The following is a 24,265-nucleotide window of genomic DNA, read 5'->3' on the forward strand; positions in this document are numbered from 1 at the left end:
ATGTTACGGAGCTCCGGTTCCGTTTCCGTTAAGGCGGAACTTCCGTTTGGTACTACACATCCGTTTCTGTTCCGGTTCCGTTATGTTTGAAACGGAAGTTATAACGGATGTCAATGCTTCGCGCGGCGGCGGCGTACATTTTATTCGTGTTATTAAAATAAAAATCGTATGTGTTCTGTTGTGTACTGACTACTGACAGTCAGTGTAGTGTGTGTGGTGAATTTTAGTGTGTAAAAAAACGCACAATGAAGCAGAAATCAAGTTCGATTTGGAACTATTTTGATGAAGTTAGTGGGGACACGGCTAAGTGTAAACTTTGTCTGAAGGTTTATTCTAGAAAGGGGAAAACGACTACATCGTTAAAAAGTCAGGCTCCGATTCTGGTTCCGGTTCCGTTTTCGTTTCCGTTTCTGTTTTCGGTTCCGTTTCCGTTTTCGGTTCCGTTTTCGGTTCCGTTAAAATAAATTGAAAACATCTGTTTCCGTTTTCGGTTCCGATAAAACCACATCCGTTACATCCCTGCTTAGATGTCATCAGCATCACAGTTACATATATATGTAGTGCATCATTATTTTCTATCGTATTTTCACGGAGACGTACCTACGATTGTGTCTTGCTATTTCAGTCAGGCTCGGTACAAAAAGTATCAGTATACTTTACAGGTTGACTGAAGTAGCATGACAAATACGAACATTTCCGAGAAAATACGATGGAAAACAATATTATTTTGCAATACACAAATGTCACAAATTACTAAAAACCGGGCAAGTGCGAGTCGGACTCGCGCACGAAGGGTTCCGTACCATAATGCAAAAAAAAAACAAAAAAAAAGCAAAAAAAAAAACGGTCACCCATCCAAATACTGACCACTCCCGACGTTGCTTAACTTTGGTCAAAAATCACGTTTGTTGTATGGGAGCCCCATTTAAATCTTTATTTTATTCTGTTTTTAGTATTTGTTGTTATAGCGGCAACAGAAATACATCATCTGTGAAAATTTCAACTGTCTAGCTATCACGGTTCGTGAGATACAGCCTGGTGACAGACGGACGGACGGACGGACGGACGGACGGGTCCCGGTTTTACCCTTTGGGTACGGAACCCTAAAAACTACCTTCAATCCTGAATCGCTACTCTCATGGCTCTGTCCACAGCCTTACCAATACTCATCCAAGCGTGTCGCGCCCCGCGCGCAGTGTAGCACCGCCCTTGCACAGCAGTTGACAGACATACATACATGTGAGTAAGATTTTGACTCCATATCATTTACTTTACCGGGACTCAATCGCCTATAGTACCGTACTTAAGCTTTAAAATTACCTCGGACGTTTCGTTGACGGCATAACCCCGTGGTCTCGGAGATATAAAATTTTCACTCTTAAAAACTGCACATGTACTATGTAGTGTATAATTATTTTCCTTCATATTTTCACGGAAACGTACGAAGGTGTCTTGCTATTTCAGTCAGTCTCGATACAAAAAGTACTGAAGTTGACTGAAGTAGCATGACAAATACGAACGTTTCCGACAAAATACGATGGAAAACAGTTATGCAATAAATCTGTGCTAGAACTGAATTGTCCTACCCTAAGCCTACACTATCCACAGCATTGCTCTATTATTATTTTTTGGCGTTTATTTACCTACTTAATTGCTAAACTAAGTCCAGGTTGAAGTTCTTTATATATTAGTAGTTGTAGTTTAGTCTCGTTTGTGGTGCGCGTGCCGCGGCCGCTGCTGGAAGCCATCGCGAGCACGGACTTCTGGCCGAAGGGTGTGATATTTCGGCGGTTCCGTGGGAATCTGCCGAATCCTACACCAGAGCAAGTGACGCCGCAACAGAAAACTGCGTCACGAAAATTATTTTTTAGTATTTAAGTTTTTTATCATTGTATATATATGTTAGTTTGTAAGGTATGTATCTATGGGCCTTAGTAGAGTAGCCTGAAAATAAATGCTTTAATTGATTGATTAGAGTGCAATTTTTAGGATTCCGATGCTCAAAAGACGCTTGTTTGAGTAGTTTGGGGTCTCTCTGAGGTTTTACTTTCCTTCTTTCTCCTTCTAGCATGCAGCGCAACGACCGCTGGCCGACGGACTACGACCCGGACCCGCGCTCGCGACGCGGCTCGGCGTCTTCTAGAGGCTCCAAGAAGAAGAAGTCCCCTCCTGCTTCCGCTACCTCTACCCCGAAGAAGGTTACCAAGCCGCAGAACTTGGACTTTGTTGTTACTGGGAAACAGCTGCTAAAGAAGTATGTATAATATATTAATTAGGTAGGTACAGATTTAGTGCATTATTGTTTTCCATCGTATTTTCTCGGAAACGTTCGTATTTGTCATGCTACTTCAGAATAGCGACTATGCCGCTTTGTTTTCCTTTTTTTTTATAAAAAAAATCCCAACGTATCTATTTAATCCATTTTGATAAAATATATCTAGAGCCAGTCCAAGCTAACTCGGCAGCGATTTTGATAGCACAAACTATGCTAGTGTTATTTTATTTTAAACGTCACAATTTCACAGAAATTTGACGGTTCATAAAAATCACGCGGCTGCTCGTATGTATCTAATGTATTGTGAATCTACACTATCGACAGCTTTGCTCTATTTTTTTGCTAGGCGTTTAGTTAAGTGATGGACTTAGTGTCTCTGTGACACCTCGTGGTAATGTGATAAAACACTTAATAAAATACTTGGATTTGTTTTCTAATTATATTTATGCGACAAAATATTTACAGGGCAATTTTTACACAAGATCGACCTAGTCCCACAGTTAAAGCTCAACAAGGCTTGTGTTGTTGTCAAGGGTTGTGTTGTGAATAAAACATTCTTTCTTTTTAGGGTTCCGTACCCAAAGGGTAAAAACGGGACCCTATTACTAAGACTCCACAGTCCGTCTGTCTGTCTGTCATCAGGCTGTGTCTCATGAACCGTGATAGACAAACTGTTAGACAGTTGAAATTTTCACAGATGATGTATTTCTGTTGCCGCTATAACAACAAATACTAAAAAGTACGGAACCCTCGTTGTGCGAGTCCGACTCGCACTTGACCGGTTTTTTATTTTATTTATGCAATAAAGTTGAATTATAAGTACTTCTTTCATTGACCAGGGGAGACCGCGCCAACTCCCTCCCGGGCTCGTACCGCCGCCGCCCCTCCCTCGACACCCCGAAGACCAGGAAACCCCCCTCGCCAAGGAGACTCAACGACTCCCAGTCATCCAAGAGCCGGGAGACTTCGCTGGAAGACGATGTGTCACTGGAGCTTAGTCAGGTAAGACTTGGACCTAGGATAAGGCATCACAATCAATTCACCACTTTTGAGACATTTTTACAAATCTGGCTAAATACTATTAGCCAGATTTGATTCTATCAAAGGAATCCAATCGGGGCAAATAATTATATTTCCCCCGATTGGCAATGTTTGGATTCACGAATGTGTACCTATAGCCAATTTTGGCATGGTTGTAGGGAATGGTGTATAGGGTATTTGACTACTAGTCAAATCAGTTTCTTTTTTCGAACAGTCAAAACGATTTTGCTACTATGGAATTTATATGAATCACTAGCATGTGACGTCCTGACGTCAGAATCAAATTACCTATACTCTTTATAGTTTTATCCGGGTTTTAAAATATAAATTCTGTCTAAAAATAACTGACGTTTACGTTTCTCTATTAATCTTCTGGTGCTTTATTTCATGCATGGTATAAAATAATTTATTTTAAATACAGTCAAATACCGTATTAAACAAGATACTAAAAGCACCGGGGGGTGGGGGTGAAGATAACGGGTACGGGGGTTATAAGGTCCCTTTTTCTAGTTTTTCGTAACTCTTAAACGGTGGCCATAGCAAAAAATGTTTTATTACATGAATAATTTACATAACCTACAAAAAAGGGCAATTCAAACTTTTTCGCTAGGATCAATATTTAAAAAGGGGACCTTAAAATTTATTTTCTCCCTTTAATATCTTTTAGTATACAGCGCGATTCGGGAAATGAATTAGAGATTCACTAGATATGAAATAGTAAAGATATGTGACGTTCCACGGCAAAAGGTACCCATACAACCATTTCCAGTCGCCGTTACGACGCGGTGTTGACACATCTTGTGTCGACACCGTCTGTTTCGGTCACAATTCCAGTCGCAGAGTCGTCGCCGTGTCGACACAGTTACCAGAAATGGGGAAGGGTCGACACATGACACAAAGTGACATAAAGTGTGGTCGCCGTGTGCACACATTGTTTCGGGTTTGCGACTACTTTATGCCAAAATCATTCGTTCATTCGTTCATTTTGTTCCTGTCAAATGGAAACTGTCAGATGGAAAAATACTTAAATAAAAATAAGTGACATTAATACGCCATCTCTAAAACGGATTACAAGACGTAATTATATATTGTTTGCATTTATATTACAATATGACTTAAATTATTATGGGGAATTAAACTGCTCGAGTGATTTGATAAACTAAGTGTAATATAATCAACGCGCCACCACATTGTTTTAGTTTAGCCGGAAATGAAATTGTTTACTTCTCAGTGCCTGTGTTCATAACTATATTATTTGAAGCATTTTTAGTACTTCGATGCGTATACTATACTTAAATAACAGAAATAACGCTTTACATACTACGAAACTTGTTAATTATGATGTATAAATATGGTTTAAGGCTGAGAAATATTGCAGTCACAAAGTAGTTGCAATGTTTCGACTTTGTGTCGACTCTGTGTTGACACATGACACGCGCTGTCAAAAGTAATAACAAAGTTACTGGTATGTTACTGGATTTGCAAAATGGCTCCTTGTGTTGATTTGTTTTCAGATATTCTCAAAGTGTAAAAATGCCGAGGTCAGAGATGGGCATTAATCGATTAACTGTTTATTCGACTAATTAATGGAATAAAAAAAGTTAATTCTCAAATTTTAATCGCGATTAGTTTAGTCGACCTAACATAGATTGAAATTGAATTAATCTGAATATTAATCGAATAAATTGTCGATTAAATCTCGATTGAAAGTTGACAGGGGGCCATTTTTGTACGTAAAAATAATAGAAATGTCTTGCATGCAGATGGTAGCAAAACACTTTGTCATAAAAGTCGAGATGGGTGTCGATATATAGGTTTTAGGGAGTGCCGATTTCGAAAATAATGACCATTTTGGAATCCGAAATGGCGGCCATGCACTTTGTCATAAAAGTCGAGATGGGTGTCGATATATAGGTTTTAGGGAGTGCCGATTTCGAAAATAATGACCATTTTGGAATCCGAAATGGCGGCCATGCACTGTGTCATAAAAGTCGTCATGGATGTCGTTTTATACGTTTTAGGAAGCCCCAATTTAGAAAATGATGACCATTTTGGAATCCAAGATGGCGGCCATGCACTATGTCATAAAAGTCGTCATGGATGTCGTTTTATAGGTTTTAGGGGGCCCCGATTTAGAAAATGATGACCATTTTGAAATCCAAAATGGCGGCCATGCACTATGTCATAAAAGTCGTCATGGGTGTCGTTTTATAGGTTTTGGGGGGCGCAGATTTAGGAAAATGATAACCATTTTGGATTCCAAAATGGCGGCCATGCACTATGTCATAAAAGTCGTCATGGGTGTCGTTTTATAGGTTTTAGGGGGCGCAGATTTCGAAAATGATGACCATTTTGGATTCCAAGATGGCGGCCATGCACTATGTCATAAAAGTCGTCATGTATGTCGTTTTATAGGTTTTAGGGGGCCCCGCTTTCGAAAATGATGAGTTGATGACCATTTTGGAATCCAAAATGCGACTCGCGCTTGACCGCACATTTCTAATAGGTTTTCCTGTCATCTATAGGTAAAGAACTATTTTGTGTATTCAGACGGACATACATACAGACGCACGAGTGATCCTATAAGGGTTCCGTTTTTTCCTTTTGAGGTACGGAACCCTAAAAAGATTTATTTTTATTTTGTGGAATGGTGTCAATGTGATATCTTAAATGGATTCAGCACCCCAGATTTATACGAAAACGATACCAAACACGGCCTAGCACCTTCACTGATATAGATATATCAAGATAAAATTGAGAGCCCTAAATAAACTTTCAAGAGCGGATATCTCAAAAACTATTCAACATATCGAAAAAATTGACTGAATAAACTTGTAACAAATTATATTAACTTTCATTTTGTATAAGTGGCCATGTCGCTGAGATGCATAGTTTCCGAGATATAATCGAAAAACGGGAAAATGGGACCTTCAAAGCCCCCTCTCTCCCCCCCGCTCAAGGGCTACGGCCGGGGACTTTTGATATGTTCACCTCCTAACTTGTCAAACCGAGTTACGGAGTCAAAAATTGTGTTCCGAGCATTTCCCTCTACAACTTTTGGAGCATTCGTTGCCTGACCTAAGTAGCTTATTGAATTTCTTTAAAAACTTTTCTGTAAAAGGTTGACGGGTGTTGGGTGTTTATATGGTTTCGGTCGATTATTATCATTTGCATTGCCCATGATGACTTACTAGAATTACGAGCACACGAGACACTAATAGTAGTTTGACAAACCTTGGTTTTCAAGAGGTATTTTATATTGACATTTGCTGTCACAAATTTGCTGTCAGATTTAGTCGCAAACCGCACGCAAAGTGCACACAAATGTGTCGACACCTTGTTACGGAAAAGTGTAGACACGGCGACGACACTTTGTTTCGAAACAATTCTAGACACATTGTGTGGACTCTGTTACGACACATCTGACATTTAGTTACCACTTTGTGATTCTGCGACTGGAATGGTTATATGGGTACCTTAAGGCGGCTGGCGCTTACGCTATTATTAACGCCGCTCCAATATTCAGCCGGGGCAAAGGTACCTTTTGCCGTGGAACGTCACATATCTTTACTATTTCATATCTAGTGAATCTCTAATTCAGTTCCCGAATGGCGCCGATAGTTATAGTCACCCACTTTCCATTTCACCTGTCATTCATTTCGCCTAGGTTTCCCTGGGGACCCCGAGGACCCAGAAACCATCTCCGAAGACCTTGTCCAACGAGTCCCGGTCTTCTAAGCGAGACACGTCGATGGAAGACATGACTTTGGAACTCAGTCAGGTACCTACACTTACATATGTGCAGTACATATGGTCAAGCAGATCTTGTCAGTAAAAAAAGGCGGCAAATTTGATAAATGTAGGCGCGGAGGGATATCGTCTCAAAGAAAATTTGAGTTTCGCGCCTTTTTCTACTGACAAGATTTGCTTGACCATCTATATATGCGGCAAGTTTAAAAAAGTTGGAAAAGTTCTCGGAAATTACAGGAAATTTTCGTAGGAAATTAAGGATACTTCCATTTTGGAAACGGAAAAATTTGGTACCTATACAAAATAGAGAGAAAAAATTTTCAATGTGGAAATTTCGCTATTTTTGAAACTTTCTAACCGCTTAACGGCCATAAGACGTGTTTGTAATTACGCAAAATTGAACACTATCATTATGTAATAAAGTTCAAAATCGTTGTGGGAAATATAATCCCTTATAGAAATTTAAGGCTGCCTTTCCACTGAGGCGGCGATGAGCGAAGATGAGTGGAGACGGGCGGTAACCAATAGCATTGAATTGGTTTTCTTCTCTACTCCGCTGGATTACAACTCACAACGGATGCTATACAGGGTGGCTAAAAAATAAGTGCATTCCCGTTGCCAGGGAGGTTTTGGGATTATACTGAGCAACTTTTACTATGGGACCAACCCCATAATGGCAAAAAAATTGGGCTATTTGATACATTTTAGCTGGTCTATTTTCTATGGGAGGGTACATTTGATTTTTTTCGTGAGTTGGTCCCATAGTAAAAGTGGCTCAGTATAATCCCATAACCTCCCTGGGAACGGGAATGCAGTTATTTTTTATCCACAGTTTATATATGTTGATTCCCGCACGCTCCTTTAAAAGGCAGCCTTAACGCATTCACTGCCAGGGGGCGTGGCCTAGGAACAAACATGTATGATGGTGGACGCACATGTGCGTCGGGGGCAGTGAATGTGTTAAGGTTGACGTTGACTCACGCTAGACCGGGCCGTGCCCGGGACGAGGCGTCCGACATGTCATTTTCTATGACGGCTGATCACGTGGTGCTTTCCATAGAAAACGAAGCTCCGAAAGCTCCGGCCCGGCCACGGCCCGGTCTAACGTGAGTCATCCTTTAACCAATCAATCAACCAAGCAAGATTCAATTAGGTTGGAGAAAAATGTATGAAAACGCGGACGCAGTCGCATGAAAAGCAGGGATGTTGCGGATGCAGATTTTTTGACCTCCGCGGATGCGGATGCGGATATTTAAAGCCTTACATCCGCGAATGCGGATGTCAAGATTTGGTACTTAAAAAACGTCAAATATTACATTTTTAGTAATTTTTATTTAAAAAATTAAACGTTTAGTATTTGAACTATTTGAGCAAGAATATAGGTGCGTTTTATTTAATAAACAGTAACTTAGCCGACTTTTCGGGATCTAGACGATTTCGTTATATAGGTATAATGACGAAATTACCTAGCACTTACGCCGCCGCTAAGACGTTCCTGTTACCGACTTGGTCGACATCCGCATCCGCATGAGCTCCGCATCGATTTCATGCGGATGCGGATGCAGATGCGGATGTTGAAAATATTGCGGATGTTCCGCGGATGCGGATGCGAATATTCGCAACATCCCTGATGAAAAAGGCTAGTCATTTTATAAATTATCATCTTTTCTGATTTCCAGGTATCAGATTTTGAAGACGCTAACTCAAAATACGGCGTAAATAAATTCAGCGCATTGGCAACATCCACCCCGAAGAAAAGAGCGTCTCTCCCGCAACCCTCCAAGTATAGTGGGCAGAGTGGGCAGGGTGGGCAGAAGACTGGGAGGAGCGTCAGCGTGGTTAGACCGCCTAGTGTCAGTTACAGGTGAGAGAACAGCTTGTGGGACCAGAGTGGGCAAAGTGGGCAGAGTTTGGGTGAAGTGTCAGCTCGTAACCGCCTAGTGTCTGTTTAAGGTAAGATCCCAGTAAATAGGACAAGAGTCCCATATATAATATTTTCGGAGTAATTGAGATAAAAGCTAATAATCACATTAAATACCTACAGAAAAAAAACCCCTTCGTTTGACTGTTATTTTTTTTGTAAGAATTATAGGAGCGAAACAGAAATTCTGTACAAATTTTGAAAAACTCCTAATTTTTATGATAATTTAAAATTTGAAAAAAAAAATAAACCATGGGGCATAGTAGCTGTGGTTCACATAACGACCTTCATCAAATTGTGTCGAAATATTTTCAATATGTTCTTAAAAACCGTAATATCCAGAAAGGAAACTACGTTTGTATGGAGAAGCATCGTCCCCTATCCTCTTAGGTTTATTGTATAATTCCACAGGCACGGACCGTCGACAGAGCCCGACTACTCCTCAGTGTCTCCCGAGTACTCTCAATCCTCGGTGGAGACCTCTCCAGCGCAGACCAAGATGGAGTGCAGTCAGGACTTGTCTAGGTAACCTTAAATCTATATCTATTAACAGGAGAGGCAGTTGAACTCCCTAAAGTTAGGGTTGCCATATGAAACAAAATATATCTTGACAAACTAGGATAAACTTAAGTTAAAGAATGTCATGTTATATGAACTTAGATATGTAACTTATACTAGTATCTAAAAATAGTTTAAATACCTAAATAAAGTAAAATAGCCTAAAAACAGTATGTAAAAAGAGGAGCCTATTTCTGCCAACAAACTGTTATACAGTTTGGCGGAGATTGTACCTATCATGTAAAAATATGCTGATCCGTGAATAAATGTTTTTTTTTACAAAAATGAGGACACTGCATAACGAAACTCTTGGCGTCTCTCTATCACTCTTCCATATTTGTGCGACATAGACAGTTGCGTTTCGATCGCTACGGAGCGTAAGCCATTGGCATGTTGGCTACGCGGCCTGGTACCTTCTTTACTCCTCCTAGTCCTCCTCAGCGCCAATTAATTCCCTTAATCCAAAACCCTTCGTGGCCCAGTTGGGCCACTAGCCTATGTTATGTAATAAATTTACGTCACTTTATTTTATTTACTCCAGTTGCTGCGTCAGCACCTGGCTAGAGGACTCGGACGACACGAGAGTGGAGGAGACCCGGCGGGCCGACGGCGAGTGGAACACATTCTGGGTCAACTATAACAACTCTATCGCTAAGGTAAGAAGGGGGTGTTAGTGGAGGGGACACGACACGAGAGTGGAGGAGACCCGGCGGGCCGACGGCGAGTGGAACACATTCTGGGTCAACTATAACAACTCTATCGCTAAGGTAAGAAGGGGGTGTTAGTGGAGGGGAGACGACACGAGAGCGGAGGAGACCCGGCGGGCCGACGGCGAGTGGAACACATTCTGGGTCAACTATAACAACTCTATCGCTAAGGTAAGAAGGGGGTGTTAGTGGAGGGGAGACGACACGAGAGCGGAGGAGACCCGGCGGGCCGACGGCGAGTGGAACACATTCTGGGTCAACTATAACAACTCTATCGCTAAGGTAAGAAGGGGGTGTTAGTGGAGGGGAGACGACACGAGAGCGGAGGAGACCCGGCGGGCCGACGGCGAGTGGAACACATTCTGGGTCAACTATAACAACTCTATCGCTAAGGTAAGAAGGGGGTGTTAGTGGAGGGGAGGAGAGGGGTCTATTAGGGGCGGGCCGACGGCGAGTGGAATACATTCTGGGTCAACTATAACAACTCTATCGCTAAGGTAAGAAGGGGGTGTTAGTGGAGGGGACACGACACGAGAGTGGAGGAGACCCGGCGGGCCGACGGCGAGTGGAACACATTCTGGGTCAACTATAACAACTCTATTGCTAAGGTAAGAAGGGGGTGTTAGTGGAGGGGACACGACACGAGAGTGGAGGAGTTAGAGGGAGCAAGTGATATTGCTATCTCATTCTACCGCATGGCTGCGTCCCTTGGAGTCCGCTGGCCCATCGTGTAGAGGAGCCATTATTAATTACACAAACGGGTCTACCGCGATATAATTTTACCCGTTTGTGTAATTAAATATGTGTACAAAACACGAGAGTTTAAAGAGTTATATGTATTGTTCTGGTCTTATTATTAAATTGTACAACGGTATTGTAGTACAATTGTACGACTTAATCGCGTATTTTAGTCACGCGGCTAGAAGATGTTGATGTCAACTTCAGCCAGTGTTCACTCTTCTCCGAGACCATGCGCGGGGACAACGCCGTCCTCGAAAAGTCAGAGGTAAATCTTAAAACTTAAATACGCGCCACTTGCACCATCCCACTAACCCGGGGTTAACCGCTTAAACCGTTAACCCAGTGTCAAATTGTACTGGTAACCATGGTAACTCCAGGTTTAACCGGTTAGGGGGGGGTGTCGTGGTGACGTGCTTGCGATTACACACCCCTCGCGGCATAGACGGAAACGCCGCAGGGGTTTTAGTGGGTATTCTTCTCCCCTCCCTCTGACTAGCAGAGGGAGTTACGGGAGGAGCGAGTCCCACATATCACCCCCCAATGGGCCTCCCCAGCCAGGGGGTGAATGCATAAATCCATTTCCCCTGCGTCAAAAAAAAAAGGTTTTACCTTGTTAACCCCGGGTTAGTGGGATGGTGCAAGTGGCCCTAAGTCCCGTTGTACAATTTAATAAATGTGTAACAATCGTGAAAGTTTAAATCAGTGTTTTGTTCTGGTTTGGTGGGGCTTTATAGGGGGGTGGGGAGGGTTTGGGGGGGCACTAGAGATGTACTAAAGTCCGTTTATATAGAGGCCACCTATCGCCAAAACTATTAATCTCAATCATTTGTTTCCAGGTTCCAATGAAGAGTTATTACGACCAGTGCCCGACGCCGTATCGAACGGAGAATATCGACTTGGCAGATTTAGGTAACCAACCACATTCACATTAAAAGGGCTCCGTAGGTAGGTACCCAAAGGGTAAAAACGGGACCCTATTACTATGACTCCGCTATCCGTCTGTCTGTCCGTCTGTCTGTCTGTCCATCTGTCTGTCTGTCACCAGGCTGTATCTCATGAACCGTGATAGATGATGTATTTCTGTTGCCGCTATAACAACAAATACTAAAAACAGAATATAATAAATATTTAAGTAGGGCTCCCATACAACAAACGTGATTTTTTTTGCTGTTTTTTGCGTAATGGTACGGAACCCTAGTACTATTCTTTAAGGATGACTCACGTTAGACCGGGCTGTGTCCGGGCCGGAACTTCCGGGTCTTACTTTTGAAATGAAATGAAATCGTTTATTCACAATGAGCATATGGTATTATAAGATCTTAAATTACAAGCATTGCGTCCCATGATACATTCAGTCTAGGCAGACGTGTGAAAACAGTTGTCAGTAAGATCGCTCTGTCATTTAAAGTTCATTATATTATATTTACAAGATTAATTATAATTTACCATCAACTAACAATATTTAAAACATGAAAATACTGAAATGAAAATGAAAATTTTAGTACAAAAAAAATACATTAAATAGGATAATTATAAAAGATCTTTAGATGTCAATTAACATTTTAAAACGTATGCAATAAAAATTCGTTTATACTGCAAAAACAATTGTCAATTAATATTTTATACAATGTCTTTTTGAAATCCTTAGTAGGCAATATCTTCATTTCAGCTGGTATTTTATTGAATATATTAATACACATACAATACGCGCTTTTTTTCTTGTTCTAACTTGCTAGTAGTTGGTAATGCTAACCTACAGCGTCTATGTGACCGTGTTGTTTCTTTGTCTAGGTACTATGAAGGTGAATAGTTCAATATTAAGTTTTACATGACAAGACAGGCGATCACGTGATGCTTTCCATAAAAACGATGCCCCGAAAGCTCCGGCTTGGACACGGCCCGGTCTAACGTGAGTCATCCTTTATTTTGTGTCTAAACCTAATACATTCCAGATTTCTCGGAAGCCCGCAAGCGCTCCCCGGAAGACCTGAAGAACGTGAACAGCATCATCCGGAACGAGGGTCTCCACCTCACCCCCCGGGAGACTCAGAACATCATCAAATGCGCTCATATCCTGGGCAACGTGCTGAGTACAGCCATAGAGAGGAGGTCCAGAGAGAAGGAAGAACCGGATAAAGTGCAAGAACTGCTCGTTGAGACTGAGGTATGTCTGTATAATTGTATATCGCTATTTTACATCCCCTTGGCTAGTCAAAATAAGAAGATACCTGTGAATATATATAGCAAGTAAGTTATAAATGTCTATAGAATCCCGCGAACACAGAAGATATACAGAGGCAGAATATGAAAATGTCCCCTTGAATAAAAAGATACTTAGATACCGATGTACATTATCTAGTAGCACAGTAGAGAACGTTTGTAAGTATTATAATTCTCCTAACTCCTTGAGAGACAGAGAACATCATAAAATGCGTTCATATATATAATATATATGTTCATATATGTATATATGTGGAAGCTTGTAATTTGCATATAGTAGTAGATAAGTCTATTAACCTATGTATAATTAGGCAGTAAGCATCCCGATTAAAATAAAAATAAAATAAAATAAAATATCCTGGAGAACGCACTTATACTCTGTATCTTCAGGTATTTAAATAAAAGTAAACAAAATCTACCCTCAAATGGCGCCTCAAGCCAGTTGAGGGTAGATGAAAACATTACATGATCAAATAATGTAGGTTAAAGTCAGGTCGTTCAGTGACTGATCCAGGCGGTTTTGTATTTGGTCGGTTAAAAGCAATCAATGTTATAACTACCCGAAAATTTACAAATTGTTTGTTTACTTTTATTTAAATACCTAAAGATACAGACTATACAGTACAGCCATAGAGAGGAGATCCAGAGCGAAGGAAGAACCGGATAAAGTGCAAGAACTGCACGTTGAGTCTGAGGTAAGTAAGATAAGATAACAGTTTATTCAGATAATGCACTCATTAGGTAGGTAGGTAGGTACACTAGGTACTTAAAGGAAAACATCGTGAGGAAACCGGAAAAATAACCAAATAGGTCTACTTTCCCCTGCAATGATAAAGACAAAGATAGTTTAGTAGGCATATTACAATGCGCTTATGAACGTAAAAATAAAGCTACACCGGCTCCAGCCCTACTCCTCTGCCTCGAGAAGATTTAAGTCCCCCCTCAATTGGAGAAGGGTATCCCAATATGAGACCGGCAACAAACTGAAACATACAAACAGCAACAAACAAAACAAAATGTGCCAATATTGCTGAAATGGTGACACTATTTGCAGCTACAAAGTGGGCAGTGCCTCTAAATATAATTTGTCGTTTAGACATGTGCACACTCTGCAGCTAAATTGGTGAAGACTTAGTTTTAACAAAATATTTAATCAAATTGTGCTCTCCTTGTTTCTTGTGTTGTTTGTTTGTTGTTTGTGTTCCTTGTTTGTTGTTGAGCTTACTGTGGGGCTAGGACGACTAGGTCGATCTGTGTAAAAATTGTCCTAATATTTATTTATTTATTTTATTTGTTTCAGGCTGACACAGAAAAAGGCCAAAGGAAAAAATCAATGACACTAAACCTGAAAGAGACAAACGTACCCGCCGAAGTTAAAGAGGCAAAGAGAAGCGAGACCGTCACCACACAGACGGATATTTCTCTACCGAACACGAAGAGTGCGCCGAGAATCTTCGAGAATATTCTCAGGCAGTTATCGAGAAGCTCCATAGACGAGGCGTCTTTGAGGAAGGCGAAGGAAAGTTTGGAAGTTGAGAAGAAGGAAGAGATTGATAAAAAGGAAGAGATTGTTAAAAAGGAAGAGATTGTTAAAAAGGAAGAGATTGATAAAAAGGAAGAGATTAATAAAAAGGAAGAGATTGATAAAAAGGTAGAAGAGTGAGACGAAGTAAAAGGTAATGGTAATACAATAGTTATTTGTTTCACTAGGGGGCAAAGTTGTTGTTTAACTGCTCGTGCTAATATTGATACCCGAGCGAGCGAAAGATTCCAAAATTGAACTATGAGCGTAGCGAGTGGTTCGAAAAGTGGAATCTTGAACGTTGCGAGTTGTCCAAGGCAAGGTTAAATAAATATTGCCACCGAGTGTTTTTTAAAATTTTCACCACGTCAACGCGAGGAAAATGTCACACGTCAAACTGTAAAACGTCAAACTCAAACAAAATCAAACCAAATCAAATCATTCAAAAAGTAAATTCTACCAACCAGCCAACATAGGAAACAACTTTGCATAAAATGACTGCCACTCTGTGGATAAAATGCAACTTTCTCATCAGTTTTTGAACAATAAAAAGAACCTTTACGCGTGTGGTGATAATTTTATGTATCTACAAGAGTCACAGTGTAAAAAGTAACAGTGGACCGACGCCTTTGATGTTTGCGTAAACAAATGCCGACACCGCACAAGAACAAAATAGGGTTGGCACAGACACAACTGCCCAAAAAACTGCACATTTCAAGTAATTGTAACACACGCCCTGTAAGTAGTACCGAGCTATTAACACTGGCGATGATGCAGGTCGGGTGCGCGCGACCCACCCCGCGCACCCCGCGCACTCGCACGATTGCCCTGCGACGACGGCTTCGTCGAATGACTGTATTGTTTTATATACTGTAGACTGTGACAGAGGCTAATTGAAATAAATAAATAAATAAATAAATATTATAGGACATTTTTACACAAATTGACTAAGCCCCACAGTAAGCTCAAGAAGGCTTGTGTTGTGGGTACTCAGACAACGATATATATAATGTATAAATACTTAAATACATAGAAAACAACCATGACTCAGGAACAAATATCTGTATCATCATACAAATAAATGCCCTTACCAGGATTCGGACCCGGGACCATCGGCTTCATAGGCAGGGTCACTACCCACTAGGCCAGACCGGTCGTAAAGAACTTAAGAAACACATTTAATAGTGCTTTCGTACTGTTCGTAGCTTATGTGGCTGTGGGAGACATATAAAACACTAGCGACCCGCCCCGGCTTCGCACGGGTTAACAAATTATACAGCTAAATCTTCCTCAAGAATCACTCTATTGATAGGTGAAAACCGCATGAAAATCCGTTCAGTACTTTTTGAGTTTATCGCGAACAAACACACAAACAGACAGATGCGGCGGGGGACTTTGTTTTATAAGGTGATGTAAAGCTAAGTACCTACTTACCTACCTACCTAGTAAAGGCGGGATTCCACCAGTGTGCGGTGCAATGGCTGCAGCACAAGCGTATTCAGTACAAAAATGCTTGTCGCGCACTCTGGTGGAATTCCGCCTTAACATTTTGGTTGACACAATGTGATGAGACTATAGTATTTAAGATAATTCCCTAGGTTAAAATTATATCTGTAATTTAATTTCAGTACCGTAAAATGGGGTGGGAAGGGATTGCGAGGAGAGTCGGATTATGAATGGGGAGAGAAGGGATGACAGGGGGTGAGATGGTTTTTAAAGGCTACTGCTCCCTAAATAACACATTCGGTGCGGTCGCGTAAAACCCAAACTTACTGCCAGTGCTATACGAGGCATATACTTCCCGTATTGAGAAAGCGAGATTTGCGGCACGACCTATATTTTCCCGTACCATGTCCTGACTTTAGAGGTCCTTACAGACCTGGAATATAATCGATTTGAACTAAATGTCTTTCTGATCAATAGACTATATCCTTGTGTATATACAGCTGCCGTCGCCCGCGGATCTGTATAAAATTCCAAAAGATATAGGCGTTTTTCAAAACCCTTAATTTTACGGGAATATACTTCCCTTGCCGCACAGGCCGTATATAACACCAGTGATGGGATACAAAAAATCGATAACGACTTTTATAATCGACAAAATATTTATTATCGTCATCGTGTCTGTACGTAATCAAAACAAATATTATTCATCCTCATATGATTATAAACAGGGGTTGGACTTTTAGAGTAGGTAATTTTCAATATAAAATCAAAAATCAAAATCAAAATATACTTTATTCATGTAGGCCTAGCAACAAGCTCTTATGAATCGTAATTAATCTTAAGCTAATCTTAGTCTTGCATTGTCGCATTGGGTCAAACAGATCACTGTGTTATGTCTTTCCTGTAGACATATACAAGAGTTAAGGGCTATAAAGGTTAATTTTCTTATTTAACCCTTATCCACGTGAAAAGGTCCTCCTTTTATTTAGAGAACTATGATAAAATCATGGCTTGCATGCCCACAAGCTGTTAACTATTGCCCACAGGAGAGAAAACTAGTGTGTTATCGCGAACAGCACATTTTTCTCTCCTGTGGGCTATAGTTAACAGCTTGTGGGCATGTAAGCAATGATTTTATCATAGTTCTCTAAATAAAAGGAGGACCTTTTCACGTGGATAAGGGTTAAATAAGAAAATTAACCTTTATAGCCCTTAAGTCTTGTGTATGTCTACAGGAAAGACATAACACAGTGATCTGTTTGACCCCATTATTAAAATGTCGTATCGACGTGGAAACGTGAACAATGCTCAGCACTATGACCAATCGGGGCGCTGCGTACCCGCCTTTCGGTGCGGTACGGGGTGATGGAGTACGGACAAATACTACCCGTGCCGCGTCAGAGAAAAAAAATACCTTTCAGTGCGTTACGCAAAAATACTTCCCGTACATTTTTTCTTTTGGAATAGAATATACTTGAAGTAAGAATATCGGGAGTATAGTCATCTTTCTCTTACTCACACGGGAACATAGAAAAACCACCGCCGCACCGGGGGTATGACAAGCGCAGATAGCTGCCGCACCGGCGGAAAGTCAAATACGGCCAAATGCTTCCCGTAACGCAGCGAATGTGATAATGTATTCCTATTACAAATATTCATAATAAAAAAAACGATTCAACAACGTTTCAAAATCACCTATTTGTATGAAATCCCATCTCACCCCAACTACGAGGGACGACGGGGTGAGGAGGGATTTTGTGTTTGTCGTTAAAGTTATGAAATGGAACTACCTAAAATCATAAAAAACTAAAATACAAACGGCCGGAACATTTATTAATAAAATTAAGTTTGCATAAAATGTAAAAATAAAATGTTATCGAGGTTTGTCCCTACTCACCCCATTTTACGGTATAGTTGAATCATCGAGAGCGTGGAATTGCATATGTAGTAGTATTGTTTGTTTACAGGCATTCTATATTTGAATTTTCTATTTTCTTGTACTATCAGCATACAACCACTACAAATGCAATTCCATCTTCTCGATAATTCAACTATACCTTGTCACAGTCACAGTGACAATAGTATGAGGTCCCTAGCGACGTAGCAGCCATAGTCTAATAAAACATGGTCTTCCATTCCCAGAGTGACACGGGGCTACGTCACAACAACATGGCCGCTATATATAGCGCTATCGCATATTATCATATAGCGCTGTCGCATGATGACGTAAGCCCGTGTCAGTTAGGTGACCTAGAAAAGACGGGAATGGAGTACCAGGCGGAGTATATTATTATACCATGGTAGCAGCGACTTTTATATTGTTTGTCACTGTGACAAGGTACGAAATGGTACTGGAACTAAATACTTTGACTGTATGTCAGTACAGTCAGCAGCAGAAGTTGCTAAGTGAGCGACGAGGTGTTCAAAATGACCTTGACACGCTCTCATTTTCTTAACAATAACGTCGCGTCAAGACATAGAAGGTAGGATCCTATAGAAGTGGTACACGCGTGCCTCTTTGAGGGACGAAACACACGCAATGCGACACTGTGATTGGTCGAATTTATTTGTTGCCCACCATAATCCATACTAAATTTACGGTGGGGAAAAAAAAAAAAAAAAAAAAAAAATATTATAGGACATGTTTACACAAATTGACTAAGCCCCACGGTAAGCTCAAGAAGGCTTGTGTTGTGGGTACTCAGCCAACGATATATATAATATATATACTTAAATACATAGAAAACAACCATGACTCAGGAAAATATGTGAGACTGTGACAAGGACAAACAATAAGCCAGTAAGCCACCATAAAAATATTTTTTCTAGTTTCTATTATTAAAATTATCACGAATAATATATAAATCAGTTACGCTGACAAAGTCGTAAAATATAAACTAAAAAAAAATATGGTGCCTGCCGTACATTAAAGTGGGGATGAAATTTATTTTCGCTTCAACCCTATAGTGTGGGGTGTCGTTGGATAGGTCTTTTAAAATGAATGAAGGTCTTTAAGGACCATTTTATGATCAACTTAATATTTTTAGAAATAATCGATTCGAAAGAAAAAAAGTTGTGTTTTTGACTTTAGTTCCCCTAACATTTGAACCATGGGTCCAAAAGAAATGAAAAAAGTCGTGAAAGTAAAACTTAGTAATGACTTTCAAGAAAAAATATAGCGTATATACCTAATCGGTGTATCAGTTTTTGAGTTTTTGCAAATAGTTTATTTTGACGGACGGGTAACTACGGAACCCTACACTGAGCATGGCCCGACATGCTCTTGGCCGGTTTTTTAATATTATATCAGCAGGTCGCTTACCTTGCTTATTCTAAACTATAATTTTTATTTATGATGAACAATTACGAAAAAACGACGTTTTCTTAAACCGTCTATTTTTTATCTCTTATTTAACTTTAACAGCCTGTAGCTCCTAAAGTATTGTACGCAGAGTAAAAATAAACATAACCAAATTTGTAGGAAACCCCCCTACACCCTCAGCACACCCCCTACCCTCGAGGACTTTTAGTATGTTTATCTGGACACCACAATTAGACCGGGAGATAGTGACACATTTTACTGGGTCATTTGTACCAGTATGGCGGTTCGTCAGGGGTCTAAGTGCGTAATGAAGGAAATAAAAAATATGGTCATAGCGCTGGTACCGGCGGCCCAATCGCGTGGGCGTTAGTCGAACGTGTCGGATAAAATACGAGTGTCGAACGATTTGTTCCACAAAAATCCTCGTATTTTCCGATAGTCCATAAAAAAGAAGTAGGCGGTAGCGTAATGCCATACTTCTCCGGTGTGACTTACAGCCCGCCATACTGAGGCGAACACATTAATTAAAAAAAAAAACAATTCAATCATTTGTGCCAAGCTAATTTTTGCACAGGTGATCATCGTCGAGCAGGACATCACCATGCCATACTTTTCGGATGGTTCCAAATGGCCGCCATGCCGCCGCAAGGGAGTTAATTTTTTTTATATTGCTAAACGATTTGTACCATTTTGAAATTTTTTTTCAACACTTTCTGTGTGATCATAAATGGAAATCTCATAATGCCATACCTGTAGGAGGTGGCAAATATGTACAATTATTATTTTTTATTTCAAGTATGGTGCCCCTTTTTCCCCCTATTAGAAGTATGGCAAATATAATAATGGTCACATTGCATCATATAATTTCCAAAAATCCAAATGCCATACTGGTACAAATCGTCAAAATTTTTTTTATTTATTTTAAGTCTTGGCTTAAGTCTCACAGTCGTCCGCCCCGTAGTTATAATCTGGAATATTTTTTTTAGGTATAATTGTATCCAAACAAACAGAATATGATGATGCCATGCTGTAAAACATTATTTTACGTATTGTATAGTCGTATTTTTGAAACGTAGCGATTAAATAAGTTTTTCAAGTATGGCAGCACTTTTTCCTCCTACTATAAGTATGGCAATTATAATAACGGTCACATTTTATCAAATACTCTCCAAAAATGTAAATGCAATACTGGTACAAATCGTTTATCAAAAAAAAAAAAAATTAACTCCCTTGCGGCGGTATGGCGGCCATTTGGAACCGTCCGAAGAGTATGGCATGGTGATGTCCATGAATGGCTGCTCGACGATGATCACCTGTGCAAAAATTAGCTTGGCACAAATGATTGAATTGTTTTCTTTTAAATTAATGTGTTCGCCTCAGTATGGCGGGCTGTAAGTCACACCGGAGAAATATGGCATTACGCTACCGCCTACTTCTTTTTTATGGACTATCGGAAAATACGAGGATTTTTGTGGAACAAATCGTTCGACACTCGTATTTTATCCGACACGTTCGACTAACGCCCACGCGATTGGGCCGCCGGTACCAGCGCTATGACCATCAGTTTTCTTTCCTTCATTACGTACTTAGACCCCTGACGAACCGCCATACTGGTACAAATGGCCCAGTAAAATGTGTCACTATCTCCCGGTCTAAATGTATATCTGTACCAATTTCCAAAACTACACGAATTATTTCCGCAGATTGCCCAAATTCGGCTTAATTTGACGTAGCTAGATTCATGCGTCAAGATCATTTTGAACAGCTCGCCCGCTTAGCAACTTCTGTTGCAGACTGTACCTACCTACGTACCATAAGCAAACTAATCTAGTCGCCATGAATAGTCATATTTTTTAAGCTTTTACCAGAATCGCTGTTGTATTTTACGTGTTTCAGTGTTGACATTTTTTGGAAATAAATATTTTATGCGTTTCAAAAATCTGTTTTTATTTATTCGCTATCGCTCGAAAAGATGGCGTCATACCTTTGGCCTATACTCGTGTAGATGGCGACACCGTTGCGTATTTAACCTTTTGGACGCCAATGACCGATATATCCGCACCGCAGGTTCAACGCCAAAGACTGATTAATCGGTCACAGACCACATAGCAACATAGACCTCCGTGCATATGCATAAAGTTCAATTTCAGTTTTGACACTTCGATGACGTGGCGTCCGTGTGACAGCTTTTGTGTTTGACACGGCGTCGAAAAGGTTAACAATTTTAACGCATATCAGTGAAAGAATAAGGATCAAATGGCGTTCTACAAGTTTTAAACCTGTGTCGAAAGATGGCAGTAAATTTACTGTGACTTATTTACTTTGACAATACGCCTCCAGGCGTGGCTCACTCCGCGATTTCATCGCTTTGCAACAGGTAGCTAAAAGTACATCCGTTCCACACCAACTTTGGCGGCTAGCCATAAGCCGCGCGTGGCGCTGTCGCCACCTAGCGGCCATACCCGTCCTGATCGTAATTAATAGACGCGTTTTGTTAGAGAGTGAGTCTTCTGTACTATTATTTATTCTGTGACGCCTCTACAGCGCCGTGCGTGAACTATACGATTTTTGGTAAGATATTTTTAATTGAATGAGCAATTTACAGCAATTTTAGGGGTAAATGTAAATAATACGACGTAATTATATTTTTATAATTTATTTAACTTAAACTATTCACAATTTATTTAATATATCGTGTTTATATTAAAGTCGCATGCAGTTAAAACCAAAAATCTCTTTCATTCAACACCTAAAATGTATGACAATTTATATGTATGTATGAAACGAAAAATCTAATAAACGAAATAAAAAGTAAGACTGTTGAAAAACCTATTTTCATTCAATTTGATATAATATTAACATAATTTAAATTCATATGTTTAAATTTTTTTTGTAACGAATGTTCACCTCTGAGCAGATCACTGGCATTTCGCAAAATTTTCAATAAACACAATCATACGTACAATCCAATCCGAAAATAATGATACAGACAAAATAGCCAAGAATATGTATTCATTAGCGTTCAGATATTTTTGTTGCTTTGCCAACGTATACATATTACGATTTTGATTAGTACTATTTTTATATGGTAGTAATATGTTTTTTTAAGAAAAATCAAGAATGGAGGTAAGTTTTATGTTATGACATAATATGTACAATACAAAAACTAATCGCAATTGACTGTTTATTGTTAAATAAAGGGCCCATTGACGAATAAAGCCCTTTCCTTTTTTTCATAAGGGGCTGTCCATAAATTACGTCATCGATTTTTGACGATTTTTGACCCCCCCCCCCTATAATCATCCAAAAATCATGCTTCAAATGACCCCATTTCCTCCTACTTTATGCTACCGTCATCCGATGTCCAGACCCCCCCCCCCTAATTTGAAATGACGTAATTTATGAATAGCCCCTAAGACATATGTGACGTTCCACTGGTAAAGGTACCTTACGGCGGTCGGCGCTTACGCTGTTAATAACGACACTTCAATACTAATGCGGTGTTAGAGTCAGATCAAGAAAAGTCTGAAGCGGATTTGATAGCCCACGCAGTGCAAGTGTTATTTGAAATGTCAAACTTCTATGAAATTATGACGTATAAATAACATTTGCACTGCGTGGGCTTTCAAATCCGCTACAGACTTTTCTTGGTCCGACTCTACACGACTTAAAGCGTAAGGTACCTTTACCGTGGAACGTCGCATATGCCCCAACTGACATTATGACAGGACAGTCACCTGCAATAATATGTTACACAACGAAGGCCGCAAAATATCTGACACGATCTTATTTGTAGAGTCATAAGAGCGTGTCACATATTTTTGCGGCCTTCGAAGAGTAACATATTATTGCAGGTGACTGTACATTTTGTCTCCTGGCCTTTTAGGAATACGTAGAATGCCTATAGCTATTACTTTTCGTACTGTACGATTTGACATATTAAAAAAAATGAACAGATATATGTAGATTCAATATGCAATACCCTTAACACATTCAATACCACTAAGTGCTACGGGTTACGCTCGTAGCGCGTAGCCACGGTTTCGTCGTATGTAGCGCGTAGTCGCTACGAACAGTGTACCCGACAGTCGGGTTCTTGGTGTTGAATGTGTTAAATGCATATGGTACGAAATGTATATCTATAAATTTGTTATACATACGAGCGATATTGAGTGATACCATGGATTTTAAGAGTTATTAGTGAATTAATTTTCCATAAAAGTAGTCGACAAAAATGAAAACGAATTATGTGAAATGAAATTATGCGAAATCGAAATTATAAAAACACAGATTTGAAAGTCCTGTTCAACATTAGGTAATTTATTAAAAACGAGAAGATATAAAATTTTATAATAACTTAATTTTTAACACCAGTTACAACAATACTATTGTCATATCGAAATCTTCTATCAATTTTTAACATACGTTTATTTCATAATAAAATAATTCTAGAATTATAATTATTATAAACAAATATTTACAAGTTAATAATAATTCTAGTAAGCGTACTTTCTCGAATTTTCATTTTATTCTCAGTCGAAGTATATGTATATGTGTCGTTTCACAGCAAAAGGTACCACATTGTCGCTTGCCATTAGGACGCTTTGACAGGTTATTCGTATAATGAAATAAGCAAATCTCGTCCTTACCGTAAGCGACCAACTGGGACCTTTCACTAGACTTCGACACATTTTACGAAATTTTACACAATTTTCATATGACAAAAAATACCTAATATGAATTTGATATAATAATAGTTTGT

At 39.8% G+C, this 24,265-nt stretch overlaps 1 protein-coding gene across 1 annotated transcript; it reads left to right on the forward strand.

Annotated features, from left to right (window-relative positions):
- Window positions 1-2,068: 2,068 nt before the first annotated feature.
- Window positions 2,069-14,876, forward strand: LOC134802128 (uncharacterized). Its single transcript, XM_063774720.1, has 9 exons — window positions 2,069-2,254; window positions 3,115-3,277; window positions 6,984-7,097; window positions 8,746-8,930; window positions 9,399-9,512; window positions 10,087-10,201; window positions 11,830-11,902; window positions 12,946-13,157; window positions 14,514-14,876. The coding sequence occupies exons 1-9, from the start codon at window positions 2,070-2,072 to the stop codon at window positions 14,874-14,876; spliced, it is 1,524 nt and encodes a 507-aa protein (XP_063630790.1). The 5' UTR covers window position 2,069.
- Window positions 14,877-24,265: the final 9,389 nt, after the last annotated feature.

This window comes from Cydia splendana, chromosome 24, assembly GCF_910591565.1.
Source record: "Cydia splendana chromosome 24, ilCydSple1.2, whole genome shotgun sequence".
Taxonomy (NCBI): domain Eukaryota; kingdom Metazoa; phylum Arthropoda; class Insecta; order Lepidoptera; family Tortricidae; genus Cydia; species Cydia splendana.

Excerpts from the sequence above, each read along its gene's own strand:
- LOC134802128 (XM_063774720.1), top strand. The coding sequence starts at position 2,070 with ATGCAGCGCAACGACCGCTGGCCGACGGACTACGACCCGGACCCGCGC. Across the intron at positions 9,513-10,086 it reads TGCAGTCAGGACTTGTCTAG|TTGCTGCGTCAGCACCTGGC; the intron begins GTAACCTTAAAT and ends TATTTACTCCAG. Across the intron at positions 13,158-14,513 it reads AACTGCTCGTTGAGACTGAG|GCTGACACAGAAAAAGGCCA; the intron begins GTATGTCTGTAT and ends TATTTGTTTCAG.